The sequence below is a fragment of the Danio rerio genome, chromosome 8 (genome assembly GCF_049306965.1).
Source record: "Danio rerio strain Tuebingen ecotype United States chromosome 8, GRCz12tu, whole genome shotgun sequence".
NCBI classification, from domain to species: domain Eukaryota; kingdom Metazoa; phylum Chordata; class Actinopteri; order Cypriniformes; family Danionidae; genus Danio; species Danio rerio.
The window spans coordinates 5475433-5492500 of NC_133183.1; the positions used below are offsets into that span (position 1 = coordinate 5475433).

General features: G+C 35.0%; 2 protein-coding genes across 5 annotated transcripts in view; one reads left to right on the forward strand and one right to left on the reverse strand.

Annotated features, from left to right (window-relative positions):
• The window catches only part of gcn1 (GCN1 activator of EIF2AK4), a 779792-nt gene that overhangs the window by 547146 nt on the left and 215578 nt on the right, over positions 1-17068 (forward strand). The gene's annotated exons all lie outside the window — the stretch shown is intronic.
• The window catches only part of cux2b (cut-like homeobox 2b), a 339662-nt gene that overhangs the window by 7992 nt on the left and 314602 nt on the right, over positions 1-17068 (reverse strand). For all 4 annotated transcript variants that reach the window (XM_009303733.5, XM_073910044.1, XM_073910043.1 and 1 more), the window contains 6 exons: positions 16739-16837; positions 12914-13476; positions 9427-9663; positions 6591-6756; positions 5744-6034; positions 1954-2142 (listed from right to left, as the gene is read on the reverse strand). In XM_009303733.5, the coding sequence (XP_009302008.2) occupies positions 1954-2142; positions 5744-6034; positions 6591-6756; positions 9427-9663; positions 12914-13476; positions 16739-16837 (1545 nt within the window). The remainder of the gene's footprint in view (positions 1-1953; positions 2143-5743; positions 6035-6590; positions 6757-9426; positions 9664-12913; positions 13477-16738; positions 16838-17068) is intronic.

Genomic DNA, 17068 nt, shown 5'->3' on the forward strand with positions numbered 1-17068 from the left:
TAATAAGTCTGTGCATCATATTTTATTCGCACATTTATTGAATGGAAATGATTTTGATTCACGTATGCAAATTCATCTTCACATGGTGCCTTTATGGCAGTGTGCGTGCAGTAGATAGCTCAGATTACATTGGGAAACAGGCAACCACTGCAAATTGCGCTTTACTGTTTGGCTGGTCAACTGTATGGTATGGAAACCTTATATACCTGCTAGATGAACCCGTCTCATACAGCTGCCACTGCAAGGCTCAAAGACACTTTGTAGAGTGCAATTTAACACAACTGCCTCTAGGAGTCGCCAATGGAAATAAAACACACACGCACAAAAAATTGTGCGTACGCCAGCCATAAAGCTGGCGTGGAGCTGCGCACATTCCCACGTTCAGTTCATCGTTAGTAAATCCAAACGTGAGCGATTCTGAGCGTGAAACCAGGCGTATGCAAAGTTTTTGTGCGTACGCAGCGTTGATACATGAGGCCCCTGGTGATGCGACATTAATTGTTTTATACTAAAACTTTCCTTCTAAAAGCATGTCCTTGGTCTTATCAAAATTTCTTTGCATGTTAAACACACGCAGGGCCGGAGCAAGCTAAACTAGCGCTCTAGGCAAACGGCAATCACGCTGCCCTCAACCCGAAAGTGACCGGTTCGCGGATGAAACTAAGGACCGTGAGGGAGGGGTGTAGAGGATAAAAGTGAAGACCGGGGGGTTTGCTCACTATTCTGCAGCCACCTAGGTCGCCTCTATGCACGCGCCATCCCTGAACACAAGTCGGCCTCAACAGGAAATAAAAAAAAAAACAGCAACTGCGATATTTTTTAAATATTTTAAATTAATCACGTGCGTTAAAGTGCTAATTTTGACAGCCCTATTAATTACATTTATTATTTACATAAAGCTTTAAGCGTATTATAACAGCTTGTCACCCAGTGATAAGCACAGTTATTCAGCAAAATTATTAACATTAAAGTGAGCGGCGTTTGTCTGACAGGTCTATTTGCGATAGCACCCTCCTAATGGATATTGGATAAGAAGAAATAGCCAAGCATCCACCCCAAATATACAACTCTCTCAGTGAATCTCCAAGTGATTTTACAAGAGAGAAGTTAAAGGCCTACAAGACTTTGGATGCCAAGAATGTTGTTCTGTGTGGTCATGTGCAAGAAATAATGTTCTATGATTACCAGATTCAACACTATGTTGTCACGGTACGTTGACGGGACGAAGACAAAAAGAGTGTTGGATTCAATAGCAATTAAATGATGAAAACATGCGGTAACAGAAAAATCTAAAATATCCAAAGTACAAAGTAGCAAACAAACAAACAAAACAAGGAACTATGACAGATTAACTAGAAACAAGACTCAAGACTATGGCAGGATACAAAATACTGCACGGAACAACATACCAACAAGGACGAAATGACAAACAATGGGAGAATGGCTGTATAAATAGTCCAAGAAGTCAACAGGAAACAGAGACAGCTTTGAATACAAATCAGTGTAAGTGGGTTCCGGGTGTATGCGCGTGGTATATATGGATTTGTAGTCTTTAGGGACTGTAGTTCGCTATGAGTTAATTTCGAACTACAGTGCCCTCTGGTGGGCACAGACAGTCATGACATATGTAATGTTGAAAACCGAGGTTCTGCCTAGCAAAAGACAAGGAAAGAAGACAGAGCTTTACAAGGCCTGGGTAATCATCAACAAGCAAAACAACTGCATTCTGACAGCGAACTGCACCTGTATGACAGGGTGTATGAATGTACATTTTTACATTTCTATCTAAGCATTCAGTGTCCGCAGTTTAATTAAATAAAAACACATAAAAGGTTCGTATCAACCAGAGGATGAGGAAAAAGTGAGCAAATGAACATTTATGGGTGAACTATCCCTTGAAGTAATTGTCCTTTAATAACAATAAATGTTTTGAACAGTAGTTTGTTTTCATACCTTTCTTCTCCATCTTCTTGACGTCTCTGAGTTTGTCGACGTTGTGTGGGTCGTTGAGCCACAGCTGCATGCGGACGAACGGCTCTCGACCCTTCAGACTGAGTTTATGCCATGGCTTCGGCCTGGACAGCAGGTCAGACACTGAGCCCTGCGTCAATCCCAGAATGCTCTCTCCAAATAGACGCTGACCTGCAGATACACACACAGTTACTAACATGGCCTACAGCACTTATTATTCTGTTTATTTGTATTGTATATGTACTGCATTTGTAAAATTTGTATTGTATAATTACTGCAAAAAATATATAATATATATACAGTTGAAGTCAGATTTATTAGCCCTCCTGATAAGATAGTAAAATAGCACATAATATTTGACTAGATATGTTTTAAGATACTTGTATTTAGCTTAAAGTGACATTTAAAGACTTAATTAGATTAATTAGGCAGGTTAGGGTAATTAGGCAAGTCGTTGTATTATAGTGGTTTGTTCTGTAGACCAGGGGTTCCCAAACTTTTCAGCCCGCGACCCCTAAAATAACAATGCCAGTGACTCGCGACCCCCAATATCCTCTGAGGTGGTTATAAATACAGAAACCTTGCATGCAATGACGCAGACACACCAATTAAATTTGTGTCCGTGCTTTAAATGTGCCAGAAAGTATAACCTGATGTTATAAAATCAAAATGCATCTGACGCTATTGCTGCCTTGAATATAATGTAATTACCCCAGGGGTCACAATCCAATAGAACTAGTAACTATAAGCTACTATAGTAACTATATAGTATATAGTAACTATAAACGACTATTTTTATTTTCAGTATAGTTATGGATAAAATATGTTAATTCTTATGGTTTAATAAAAATATATAGATTTTTGGAAATCACCAGGCGACCCCCCTTCATTGCCCCGCGACCCCTCGGGGGGTCCCGACCCCCACTTTGAGAACCACTGCTGTAGACTATCAAAAACAAAACTGCTCAAGAGGGCTAATAATGTTGACTTTAAAATGGCTTTAAAAAATTAAAAACTGCTTTTATTCTAGCCGAAATAAAACAAATAAGACGAAACAAATTTCTCCAGACGAAAAAATATTATAGGAAATACTGTGAAAATTTCTTAGCTCTGTTAAACATCATCTGGGAAATAATTGAAAAGAGCTAATAATAATTTCAACTGTATATAAATAGTTTTTCTTTTTTTCAGTTAAAAATATCTAAACATTTTAATCAGGATGCATTAATTTTAGAGGTAAAATTCATTAACACGTTTTATTGATATTATTATTAATTTTTTTTTACAAAAAAAGTCAAACACGGCTTTTTTTGTCAAGTAAATAGTCTCGATTTTAGAATTTTTTTATATTTTTAATGGAAAGCAGGATAAAACAAACAAGAGTACTATTTCCGAGTGTCTGACTTGAACCGGTTCAATAAACAGATTCAAAACTTTAAAAAAAAAGTGGCGGCACACTGGCACAGTAGGTAGTGCTGTCGCCTCACAGCAAGAAGGTCGCTGGTTCGAGTCCCAGCTGGGTCAGTTGGCGCTTCTGTGTGGAGTTTGCATGTTCTCCCTGTGTTTATGTGGGTTTCCTCCGGGTGCTCCGGTTTCCCCCACAGTCCAAAGACATGCGGTACAGGTGAATTGGGTAGGCTAAACTGTCTATAGTGTATGAGTGTGAATGGATGTTTCCCAGAGATGGGTTGCAGCTGGAAGGGCATCCGCTGCATTAAACATGAGCTGGATAAGTTAGCGGTTCATTTCACTGTGGCGACCCTGGATCAATAAAGGGACTAAACGGAAAAGAAAATGAATAAATAAATGCTGAACTTTATATTCATTTATAAACTGAATCTATAGTCACAAAATAAGAAGCATTAGCCAAACTAAAAGAAAAAGACTTTCTCCAGAAATATATTAAATAGGAAATACAGTGACAATTTTTTACTCTGTAAAGAGCACTTGGGGAATATTTAAAAAAGAACGCAAATTTCACAGGAGTGCCAATAATTTTTTTCAACTATACCGTATAAGGGTTCCACATAATCGATTTGTGTAGGGACAACATGAAGAAATTAAGTTAGGTTGTTTATTTTCACAAATTCAAGGCATATTTTTTTCTAAAAAAAAAAATTAAACAGTACAATTTTTCTCTCTCATTACATCATAATGTATACATTTTTACATTTTTAGCATGAAAATTTCCACCATAGCATTAAGCTTAAAGTGTCTTCTTTCCAATGACACCTAATTTTAGTTTGTAGCGCACTGGGGTCATTAACTGCTACTGTTTAAAGGGTCACAAAACACCAAAACACATGTTTTGAGCTGTTGACAGTCGTATCTGTGTCGCACACTGCTAATAACACTATTAGGACACATATATTTCACTAACAAGTGAAAATAGGTTGTGTTTGCGGTATTTCCAGCAAATTTGTACTTCCGGTTTAAAAGCAATTTTCGAAGCTGCGTCACGGCCATGAGATTTTAGCGTGTATTACAGCATGTAGACTGGACGTCTGTACCTCGGAGTACCTTATGACATCTCTGAGTGTGCTGCATTCATTCATGAGTAAGACTTGGTTCAAACCCATCAGCGCGCTCTATTGTGTGTGCGGTGCAACTTCATTAATATGCATGATAGCTTCGAAGACTGTTTGTAACTGTTACAGTGTTCAGACAGCAGAGAGACGCCACGTTGTGTTGCCAAGCGGGAGAACTTGAATTGTTTGGAGATACGGGTCGTCAGTGTTGCGTTTATAATTTATTGCAGTAAAGATTTTGTTTTCATTTTACCACTATGAGAGTGCAGCTGGACTCACGTGTGGATAACAGTGCAAGCGACGCTGGACATAAATACAAGTCTAAGGAATTTTTTTTTTATCCAAGAGCTTTTCTCATCTGGAAATGGTGAAATCCGAATTTGCCGCTCGTCTACTTTTAATAAAGACGCGACTCCAGTTGGTGTTGATTGTCCTGTCTCTACAGATTTGGTAAGCGATCAGTGTCTTTGTTTATTCAAAAGCTAGTTCGCATCGTCAGCAGTACTCTTTTAGTGTTTAAAGTAGGACCTTAGTCAAATGATTTCTAAATTACTGAAAGTTTACAGTACGTTAACATCACTACAATATTACGGACTGAAAAATCCGCTGTAAATGCTGCTCTAGAGTGTAAACGTGTAAGCACCACAATCAAATTTACCGCTGTGAAAGATTTTCGCCGCATTTTGTGACAGGAATAACACACACGGCTTTCTGACGCTACTAAACCAAGTTTCCGGGAAATGCGGAGGTTTTTTCTGTCACGTGCGGTATCAAACATTGCATGAAAAATACACACTTCCAGCAGCTCCTCTAATCAAATATCTCGTTTCTCATGAGGGGCATGAATGAAATTCCTGAATGAAAGAGCCAAACTGCAGTTAAAGTCCACCATTTAATAATTTGGCAAATAATTTGATTACTGATGTCCATGTAAACACAGTCACTGTCTTTCTCCTCTGCATCTGTGTTTGTTTTGCCTCTGTGAAAATCAGCACGTGCCCAAACCGACACTCCCATTTTTATGCAAATTTTTACGGACCTTCCCTCTTTCCTTCCTCCGACACTCCCCCCTAAACAGAGCTGGACACGCCCACTTTCCTGACTTTTTCCAAAGTAGAGGTGTGAAAACACCCTGCTGAAACGAGGGGGTTTCATGGCCCTTTAAAGTTAGGTAGGTGTAAAGCCTTAAAAGTGAGTGCTGGCTAACAGGTTAACACTTTAAGTATGTAGATGCTGTAGATCACCTAGGTTGTTGTCAGTCAGCACCTCCTTGACTCTTTTGGTGATGGCGTAAGTGTCCAACTCGGGGGACATGGCCACCAGCTCCTGGATGCCTAGCGGCGTGTGGGTCTGCTGGGGGATCATGACGGAGCTCTTCACCCCGTGGGGCTCCAGCGGCTGTGGCGGCTGTGGCTGCTGGTTCTCCTTGCTGCTCTCCAGCGCCAGACTCACCGGCTCCAGAACAGTGCTGGACTGAGCATCAGCGGGACTCGCTGGAGGAGACGGAGATGAGCGGCTTGTCACAGGACTCTTCTCTGAGAAAACACATGCAGATCATATTTAATTATGATAAAATTATTATTTATTCAAGATAAAATTATCACAAGCACCGAACAGAGCAAAGGAAGATGAAAATGTTCTGCATGGTTCTATTATTTTCATGGAAATAAAGCACATTTTATATTCAATTTTTATCATTACCGAAATGCCAATAAACTGATTAATCTTTTCAAAGGACTATTCAAAATATCATATTTTTTACATCTAAATTACAATTTAGGATTGCTATACTTTACATTTATAATCGCATTTTTAATTGTTCTGAGACCAAAACTAAATCAATCATATTTTAACCAATGAAACAAATGTTAAAAAAATAAACTTAACATTGCTGCACAACTTTCTTTAATGAGTTGATTCAACTTAAATCGAGTCAACTGCAGAGCTTGGGTTAAAAGTTGAGTCAACTCAAAAAAAAAAGCTGTCCAGCAAGCTACCTTACAATTTTTACTTGAGTGTAATTTTTTTAATAGTGTATACAATGTTTTAGCATATAAAAGCAGCTGGGGTGTGTGTTTTTGCAGGACTGACCCTGGCTGTGGTTGTGGTTGGGTAGTTGATTGAGTCCGTGACCCAGCTGATCCAGGAGCCAGAGCTGCATGCGGATAAACGGCTCGCGGCCCTTCTGGGTTAGTTTACTCCAGGGTTTAGGCCTGGATAACATGTCGCTTACACTGCCCTGAGACAAACCCAGCACCTGAGAGACACGAGGAAGAGTTAACAACAACACCACGGTAAAACTAAACCTTCACTGTGACTGTCAGTTACACTGGAGGACACTAGAGGGCAGCAGAAGACAATATAAAACAGCAGCGCAAAAGAGAACTCAGAAAACTGCTCAAAATCTCTGGGAGATTCTTTTCTAAAGACAGTCCTACTTTTACTTTGGAAGAAGGCATTATGTTTGTTATTATTAAATAATTATGTTTATTATTATAAAAAATCTTTTTGACCTTGAACCACAAAATCCAGTCACGAGGGTCTCTTTTTGGAAATGATATTTACATCAGCTGTATAAATAAGCTTTCTGTTGATGTATGGTTTAATACCAGCATACAACTATTTGAATATCTGAGGGATCAAAAAAATCCAAATATTGAGAAAATCGGCTTTAAAGTTGTTCATATTAAGTTCTTAGCATGCATATTACCAATCAAAATGACTTTAATTATATATAGGGAAGAGATTGTCATAAAAATATTGTCATGAAACATGATGTTTACTTAAAATTGCAAAGACTTCTAGTATAAAATATAAATCATTTGAACTTGCTAAAATAAACCCGTGATCCGGGGTCACACATACGATTAAAACACAAATATTACAACCTATTAATGTACATACTTTTGATACAAAAACAAATGAGGGCTATACGTAAAAGGTTATTATATATATTATATTTAAAGTTTTATTGTCATTATTGAACCCACATTACCACTCAAATCTTTAGAGTATAATATTTATTCTATTGAAACAAATACTTTTATTCAGCAGGTTTGCATTACAATGACCAATTAGTGACAAAGATGTTTATAAAATAAAAAGTAGCATTATTTTAACATTATTTAATATTTAAAAATAATAAATCAAATTTTTCAATTTTTCAGGCAACGCAGTAGGTAGTGCTGTTGCCTCACAGGTCGCTGATTCGAGCCTCGGCTGGGTCAGTTTTTGTGTGGAGTTTGCATGTTCTCCCTGCGTACATGTGGGTTTCCTCCGGGTGCTCCGGTTTCCCCCACAGTCCAGAGACATGCAGTACAGGTGAACTGGGTAGGCTAAATCGTTTGTAGTGTATGAGTGTGAATGAGTGTGTATGGATGTTTCTCAGAGATGGGTTGCGGCTGGAAGGGCATCCGGTGTGTGAAACATATGCTGAATAAGTTGTCGGTTCATTCCACTGTGGCATCCCCAGATTAATAAAGGGACAAAAAGAGTCAAAAAGAAAATGAATGAATGAATGAAAAACTTTTTCAGGTAGGTTATTTAATTGCTACTTTGTCACATTACACACATGACTGATGATAGCTTTATTTTGTAAATATATATAAATATATATATATTTGTAAAAAAAATCAGTTTTGCCTCATAAAAAATACATGAATATATATAAATATTATATATCTTGCATAACAAAATATTCAAAATATATGAAATTTGCATAACAAAAAAAAATTGTCCCTCTTTCTATTTCTAAATGAATTTTTTGATGTATTTCCCTTTTCAATAAAGAGATTTTTTTTTACACATCTCTAATAATAATTGTTTTAATTAATAATTTCTAATAACCAGAGGATTTTCTCTTCGTCATGATCACAGTACATAATATTTGACTAGTTATTTAATCTTAAAGATGCCATTTAAAAGTTTAACCAGATAAATTTAAATTTTAACTAGGCAAGTCAGTGGACAACAGTTGTTCTGTAACCAATCAAAAATAATCATTTCTTAAGGGGGCTAATAATATTGACTCAAAAAAATAAAAAAAATAAATATATATATATACATGTATATATATATATATATATATATATATATATATATATATATATATATATATATATATATATATATATATATATATATATATATATATATATATATATATATATATATATATTTGAGTCAATATTAACTAAAATAAAAGACTTTCTCCAGAAGAAAAAATATTATAGGAAATACAGTTGAAGTCTGAATTATTAGCCCCCCTTTAAATATTTCCCAAATGATGTTTCACAGAGCCAGGAAATTTTCACAGTATGTCTGATAATATTTTATCTTCTGGAGAAATTCTAATTTGTTTTATTTTGGCAAGAATTTTAATTTAAAAAAAAGTTTTTAAGGTCAAAATTATTAGCCCCTTTAAGCTATATTTGTTTTCGATAGTCTATAGAACAAATTATCGTTATAAAATAACTTGCCTAATTACCCTAACCTGCCCAGTTAACCTCATTAACCTAGTTAAGCCTTTAAATGTCACTTTAAGCTGTATAGAAGTGTCTTAAAAAATATCTAATCAAATATTATTTACTGTCATCATGTCAAAGATAAAATAAATCAGTTATTAGAAATGAGTTATTAAAACTATTATGTTAGAAATGTCCTGAAAAAAGCTGGTCTTCATTAACAGAAATTGGGGGAAAAAATAAACAGGGGGGCGAATAATTCAGGGGGCTAATAATTTCGACATCAACTGTATATATACTTTCTAAAATCTCAGCAAAACTCTTTAACTTAAAACTTTACGAGTGCATTATCATATCAGGTTTATTTTCCTGCACCGATTCTTTTGATCTCGACTCATTATGAGGAAAGCTTCTGCTCTCCAGCTGCGGCGTTTCAGGACAAACACACAAACAATCCCACACACCTTCTCCCCGAAGATCCTCTGGCAGATGCCGTTCTTGGCCAGTTTCTCCTTGACCTGCCGCGTGAGCTCCAGCGTGTCCACCTCACGGTACATGTACATCTCGTACTGCTCTGGAGTCAGCGGTGGGACAGTGGGCTTCAGGGTGCGAGGGATGTAGGTGGGGTAAAATGACACCCGTCCTCCCCCACAGGACGCCTCGCTGCTGACCGACGCATCCGGCTCCACCTTGATCTCCACCTGTAGGAACAAGAAAAGGTCACTCTTTATTTTAAAGTATATTTAATGGTATTAATAAAACTTTTAGCTCAATAAACTACTAGTTATCTGCTTATTAATAGTAGGAAGCAGAAAAGGCTATTAACAAACCATTAACTAAGACTTTAAGCTCAATAAACTACTAATTATCTGCTCATTTATATAGTTAGTGCACCCAAAAAATGACTTTTATTGCTTGTTTAAACTTGTTTAATTATTTAATGTACAATTCCCATTATTAACAAACCATAATAAAATGACCTTTGCTGCATGTTCAAACTTGTTTAATTATTTAATGTTTAATTTGTGTTATTAATAAACCATTAACAAAGATTTTTAGCTCAATAAACTGCTAATAACATGCTATTGAATAGCAGGAAGCAGAAAAAGTCACTTTATTTTAATGCACAACTTGTGCTATTAATGAAACTATAACTAGAGTCTGTAGGAAGCACTATTTGCATTATTATTTTAATGCACTATTTGCCTTATTAACAAACCTTTAACTAAAGGGGGTCACACACCAGAAGCGTCGCACCACGCAGCGGCATGCATTTCAGAATTCTAAACACGGGTTTCTATCAGGGTACACAAACCGGCGCCGCAAGTCGCCGGCGTTCTTCTGTGCCCAGCCACGACTCAGCACACTGTTCCTTTTTCTGCCGCGCCACAGAGCGCCATCTGAATAGTTTCATTTAAAATAACATGCGAATGTGCGCATCTGGTGTGCGATACTTTCAACTGTCATGTGCACGCTGTCGAGGTGCTGAGAAGCGCATCTGGTGTGTGACACCCTCAAGACTTTTAGCTCAATAAACTACTAACTACATGCTATTGAATAGGAGGCAGAACAATTCACACTTTATTTGAATGCACAATTTGCCTTATTAATAAGACTTTGTAACTATAGTTAAGACTCAATAAACTACTAATTAGCTGCTTATTAATAGTAAGTACACTGTTACATTTGTTGTTTGTTTAAACTTCCTATATGAAATCAGCTGAAACAACACAATTCTTAAGTACTTTCAGACAACTTGATTGTTTTATAGGGATGTAACAATATTGTAAATACCGTCATACAGCAATAGTAATTTTTTTCAATATTACCGTAGGCGCATGACTCAATAAAACTGTAGTTCTGAAAAAAAGTTTGATTAGGCAAATGAAGTAAATGGGAGATAGCGGCAACTACAATTCCCATCAGCCTAGGCGTGGCCATCATCCTTTGAGGTCTGTATAGTCCAGTAATGCGGAAATGGAGTGTGTTGCTAGTAGCGGGGAAGAAAAAGAGCTGGAAATGATCAAACCTAAAGCGGGTTTTAAATCGGATGTGTGGAAGCATTTCGGTTTCTTTTTAAAAAGATACGAAAAAGGAGAAAAGGTGACAGACAAAAAAAAAAACGGTATGCAGGCACTGCCAGACTGTGGTGAAATATAAGTCAGGGAATACGACTAAAAACAGTCATGGGGACTGCAGAATACAGCCATTGACTTGTACCGCAAAGAGACCTCTATCTCACTCATGGTTTGTCCTCTCAAGTGGTGGAAAGACAATGCACAGCGTTACCCACTGCTGTCAACCTGGGCTAAATCATATCTCTCTGTCCCAGAAACCTCAGTCCCAAATGAGAGGGTTTTTTTTCTGTTGCAGGGGACATTGTAAATGCCCAGGGATCCCAGCTTTTACCAGATTATAGTTATATGATAACTTTTCTTAAAAAAAACCCATCTCTATCTAAGTGAGTGAGTGATTAAATGTTAAATGTGATGAGTTTTCAACAATACTAAATTGAAACTTTATTTTTTTTTATATATATATATGGTTTAATAGTTTTTTGTTATTAAAATTGAAAAATTGAAGTTCCTGTTTCGAAACTTACAGATAGATGGCTAATTTGTATATCATTGATAAGTCAGTGCTAAGGTAAATAAACACTTTTGTCACTTTTTTCGAGTCTTTTCATTAGTTTTGTTTTTCCTGTAAATGATTCAATAAATACCGCACCGTACCGTACCGTTGAACCAAGCCTTACTCATGCATTAATGCATCACACTGTAAGACGTAATAAGACACACTCTGGCACAGACGTCCAGTCATTACGCTTTTATCTCATGACCGTGACGCAGCTTCAAAAATTAGTTTTAAACCAGAAGAACGAATTTGCTTGAAATAACGCAAAAACAACCAATTTACACTTTTTAGTGACAACAGCTCAAAAAATGTGTTTTGGTGTTTCGTGACCCTTTAATAAAGCTTGTTCAAACTTGTTTATTATTTTAATGTACAATTCCGGGTAATAACAAACCATACAATTTTAAGCTTGATAAACTACTAATTACCTGCTATTTAATAGCAGGAAGTAGAAAAATTCACTTTTAATGCATAATTTGTGTTATTAATAAACCATTAACTATACTTTTAGCTCAATAAACTACTAATTACCTGCTTTTTTTAATGAGCTGAATTAACACAATTCTTAATTAACTTAATTGCTTTATGTTTAATCTACTTAAATTCCTAAACACAATTCAGTTAACTTAATCAATTTGAGTTGAGACAACATGAAGGAATTGTGAGGAACCCAGCATTTCCTTCAGTGTACTCTCTTAAAAAATTACATTTGCTGTTTGTTGAATATTCTTATTTAAAAGGAGCTGAAACAACACAACTCGTGAGGGTTTTTTTGGGGACAACTTGATTGCTTTCTGTTTAGTCTACTTAAATTTGCTAATACTAAATTTACTATTAAGCTAACTTAAACTGATTTTGTGATTTGGTTGGTTATCTCACCTGACACCCATTATTTGTCGTCTATACGTGAGAGGTGAGCTCGATTAGCCGGAGCTTCCAGCCGTTTTAATTATTTTGCATTGGTTGGGATCATGTGCTCAGTTCACTACCATACATACGCTATTCACCACTGTCTTGCTTTAAATATCCTTTGTGAGTTATCTTATTTGTTAATAAATAATTTCTCCTCATCATTTACGCCAGGGATGTCAAACTCCTGGAGGGCCGCAGCCCTGCACAGTTTAGTTCCAACCCTAATTAAACACACCTAAACAAACTAATTGAGTCCTTCAGGCTTGTTTGAAACCTACAGGTAAGTGTGTTGAAGCAGGGTTGGAACTAAACTGTGCAGGGCTGCGGCCCTCCAGGAATTGAGTTTGACATCCCTCATTTACGCGGTCCGCATTGCTTCTCTTATGTTACAATTTTGACCCTTACCTGTCGGCTTAGCATGGGCTCATCTTCGGGTGCGGATGTGTCTTCTCCGTTTGCGGGACAGTCTCCATTCTCTATCCGCGGCCAGGGACGAGGCATGGATGTGGAGGATGAAGAGGAAAGAGATGGAGAAACTGAGGTGAACGGTCCCATGACGGCGGCGCTGCGCTCCACAGACCAATGCTGGTCAAAATACGTCCCGGCCTCCCCGATCTCCGACTTGACCTTTCGGATGATGTTCTGGACGAATGCGGCGGGCGACAGGACACTCAGTGGCGTCTGCGGGCTGCCGGTAGGATTGGACAGACTCTGAGGGACGGATATGCCCTCTTCTTGTTTGATGAAGGGTGGTGTGGAGGACGCTTGACTCTTGGGTGGATCGTGAATGGAGAGGCGCTCGCTGGCGGAGGAGCGTCCACACACCTCCATCTCCAGCAGGGCCTGCTGCTGCGCCTGCATCTCCCGACGGGCCTGCTCTAGGATGCTTTTGATGGCCTCGTCTGAACTGCTGCCTGCACCGGTGCTGCTACGGCCAGATGGACAGCCTAGAGATGACTTACAGTCACCTGTTGAACACACACAATAACAAACACTCAATACACTATAGTGAACACGTATTATACAGTTGAAGTCAAAGTTATTCGCCCTCCTGTGATTCTATTTCCTTCTTTTATTTCCCAAATTATGTTTAATAATGCAAGAATTTTTTCACAGTATTTCCTATAATTTTTTTCTTCAGAAGAAAGTCTTATTTGTTTTATTTCAGCTAGAATAAAAGCAGTTTTTATCTTTTTAAAACCATTTTAAGGTCAAAATTATTAGCTCCTTTAAGCTATATTGGTAACACTTTATAATAACTACACACTATGAATCATTTATTAGGCATATAGTGGATTCATTATCTGTTAAGCATTAACTCTGCATTAATAAACGTTAGTAAGTATTTTATAACTGCAGGTACAAATGCTGTATTCTTGACTTATAAGCACGTTTATAATGTGTTTAATAATTGTGTTTTCATACTTTATTAATGATTAATTTTTCATGACTAAATTAAGCATGAGAAGTAAAAGATGTGTATATGTATGCATGTAATAGATGTTCTAGATTTTCACAATATATTACTGTATATTACTGTATTTTTTTCACAGTAAATTACATCAGTATCACTTTACAGGATTTAACTGTAAAATTTACAGTAATGTGTTGCATTCATAACTTTATTGTGAAATTAATGCAGGTAGCATGATTACAGCAAATTACTGTAAAAGGGCTATATTTTTTACATGTTAATTTAAACTTTTATTTGTTTTATTTAACACAGGTATTCTTCAAATGAACTTTTATGGTAGTATTGACACTTTTTTTTTTTTTTTAAATAACAGAGTGTTATTGCAGACCCAAAAACAATTCGGCAAAACAAAATCTTCAAAAATAACTGTTGTTTTATTTATCATCCTGTTTTGAAACAACATAAATGTCATAGTAAATCTTCATTTTTGGGTGCACTGCACCTTTATTAATTTATTATATATATATATATATATATATATATATATATATATATATATATATATATATATATATATATATATATATATATATATATATATATATATATATATATATATGGAAATAATAAATAATTTTTAATAAACATAACTTTGTGCTTAGCCAAAAAGGTAATAAACTGGAACAAAAGTAATTGATTCATAAAACCAAACACTGTTAAACACCCAAAATTATTTCAAAGTCAGGGTAAATGTCAAAATGACTAGCCGAGGAAAGCCTGCTTCACAGTAAAATATAGTTATTCTACAAAATAATACTGTGAAATCACAGTAATGGACTTTCTGTGAAGTTACACTGTATGGTTGTAATTTCACAGTAGTTTCATCTAACAAAATCACAGTAAATTACTGTGAACTATCTCACAGTTATTCGCTGTGAATTTACATACAGTATTTTACCGTGAAAGTAAAGCAATTATTAGCCACTATTTTACTGTCAATTTAAGGTCAAAACTTTTTACAGTGTATAAATTGGGTTAAATTTATACTTTTAAGCATACATTTCTTTATTTCATGCTTTTGTTTTTCATTTTTGTTTTAAAATAATATCATATATAAAAGTAAAACAAAATAAAAAATAAACAAAATAAAAATAATTACAAAATAATACAAAATAAAAAAATGTAAAAAAAAACTAAATAAAAAAATAAATTTGTATTTTTTACCAATGAAATAAAAATAAAACAAAATAAAATGTGAACACTTTACAATAAGGGTGCATTAGTTTATGTAAGTTAACGAATTAGTTAGCATGAACTAACAATGAACAACACATCTATTAAGCAGTGATTAATGTTTGTTAATGCTAACTAAATATTTACTTATGTGTTAGCTAATGCTTTAGTAAACATGATCTAACAGTGAACAAAGACTTTTGTTAATGTTAATTTACACATTCTAATGCCTCTCTTTACATAAACAGCTTAATTAGTTAATGTTTACTTACTCGTACGCTAACGCATTGGTTAATGGATTAGATGACTTGATTGAATAATGAACAACACATTTATAAAGCAATACTGAATCCTTGTATATGTAAACTTAATGTTAGTTTATGCGTTAGTTAGCATGAACAAAAAAATCAGGTTCAGAAATAAACAAACTTTGTTCATGTTAGCTACTCATATACTAATGCAGAGCTTATGATAAGTTCATAGTTTCTGATCAACATCGGGTACAAAGGAGGACTCTATTGGAGTGCATTACATCAAAACCTCAGCTTCAACTAGTATTTATGTTTGTTAACTATTTACTAACATGATTTTTCATTAACAAAGCAATCGTTGATAAAATTGAGAACCTTATTGTAAAGTGTACACTATTCCAACCTTACCTAATGCTTAACTGAAAAGGCCTTGTTTACTGTTAGATTATATATATGTCATATATAATAAATGTTTAGTTAGCATTAACAAACATAATAGATGCGTTATTTATTGTTAGTTCATGTTAACTAACATTAACTAATGCACCCTTATTGTAAAGTGTTACCAAAATAATAAATTAAAACAAAAAATTAAATAAAAAAATAAATAAAAATTAAAATTAAATAAATTAAATAAAATTAAACAAATAAAATAAATAAACAAATATAAATAAATAAAAATAAATAAAACAAAAAGTAAAATAAAACAAAAAAAAATAAATGAAATAAAATATAATAAATAAAAATAAATAAAAATAAATAAAATAAATAAATAAATACAAATAAATACAAATAAATAAATAAACAAAAAACAAATAAAACAAAAAATTAAAGGAAATAAAAAAATTAAAAATAAAAATAAATTAATAGATAAAAATAATAAATAAAAATTATAAATAAATGAATAAAAATAAATAAATAAGTAAATAAAATAAAAAATAAAATAAAACTAAACAAAAAAAGAAATGAAATTAATTAAAATACATAAAAATAAATAAATTAAAATAAATAAATGAATAAAAATAAACAAATAAACAAATAAACAAATAAATAAATAAATAAATAAATAAATAAATAAATAAATAAATAAATAATGTTTTAATTTAATTACATTTCTGTCAGGATATTTTGTCAACTTACACAATTTTTCTTCTCAAGTCAATCAGTTTAAATATATTTCATTTTTTTCCAGAGTGTAATAATAATTTAGCACCATAAGCAAATTCCAAAACAACTCTGAATGTGCATTTATTATTGTGTGTGTGTGAGAGAGTGTGTGTGTGTGTGTTATTGTGCTTCATAAGCGGCCTGTGGTTTGTGCAGTCTTTGTACCTCTCTGTGACTGGATCTCCTTCTTGGCCTGCTCCAGGATGCTCTTGATGGCATCATCTGACCCAGTTTCCGGAGTTCGGATGCGAGGAGTGATGCTCCCTGTCGGAGAGAGAGGAGAACGGGCCGCTTGATCACAGAACAGCCTCCAAAGCCTTCGTTTGATTGCTAGATCAATGGCCGCTTTGAGGAGCTGGCAGCGAGTGAGGGTGTGAAACACGTGAAGCCTTTACTTTCAAAACATCACAACAAATGCAGCGGAAGTTCAGCCACAAATACAGGGATGCAAACGTTTGTACAGGAAACCGGACTGAAGAGGTTCAGGCGTCGTCA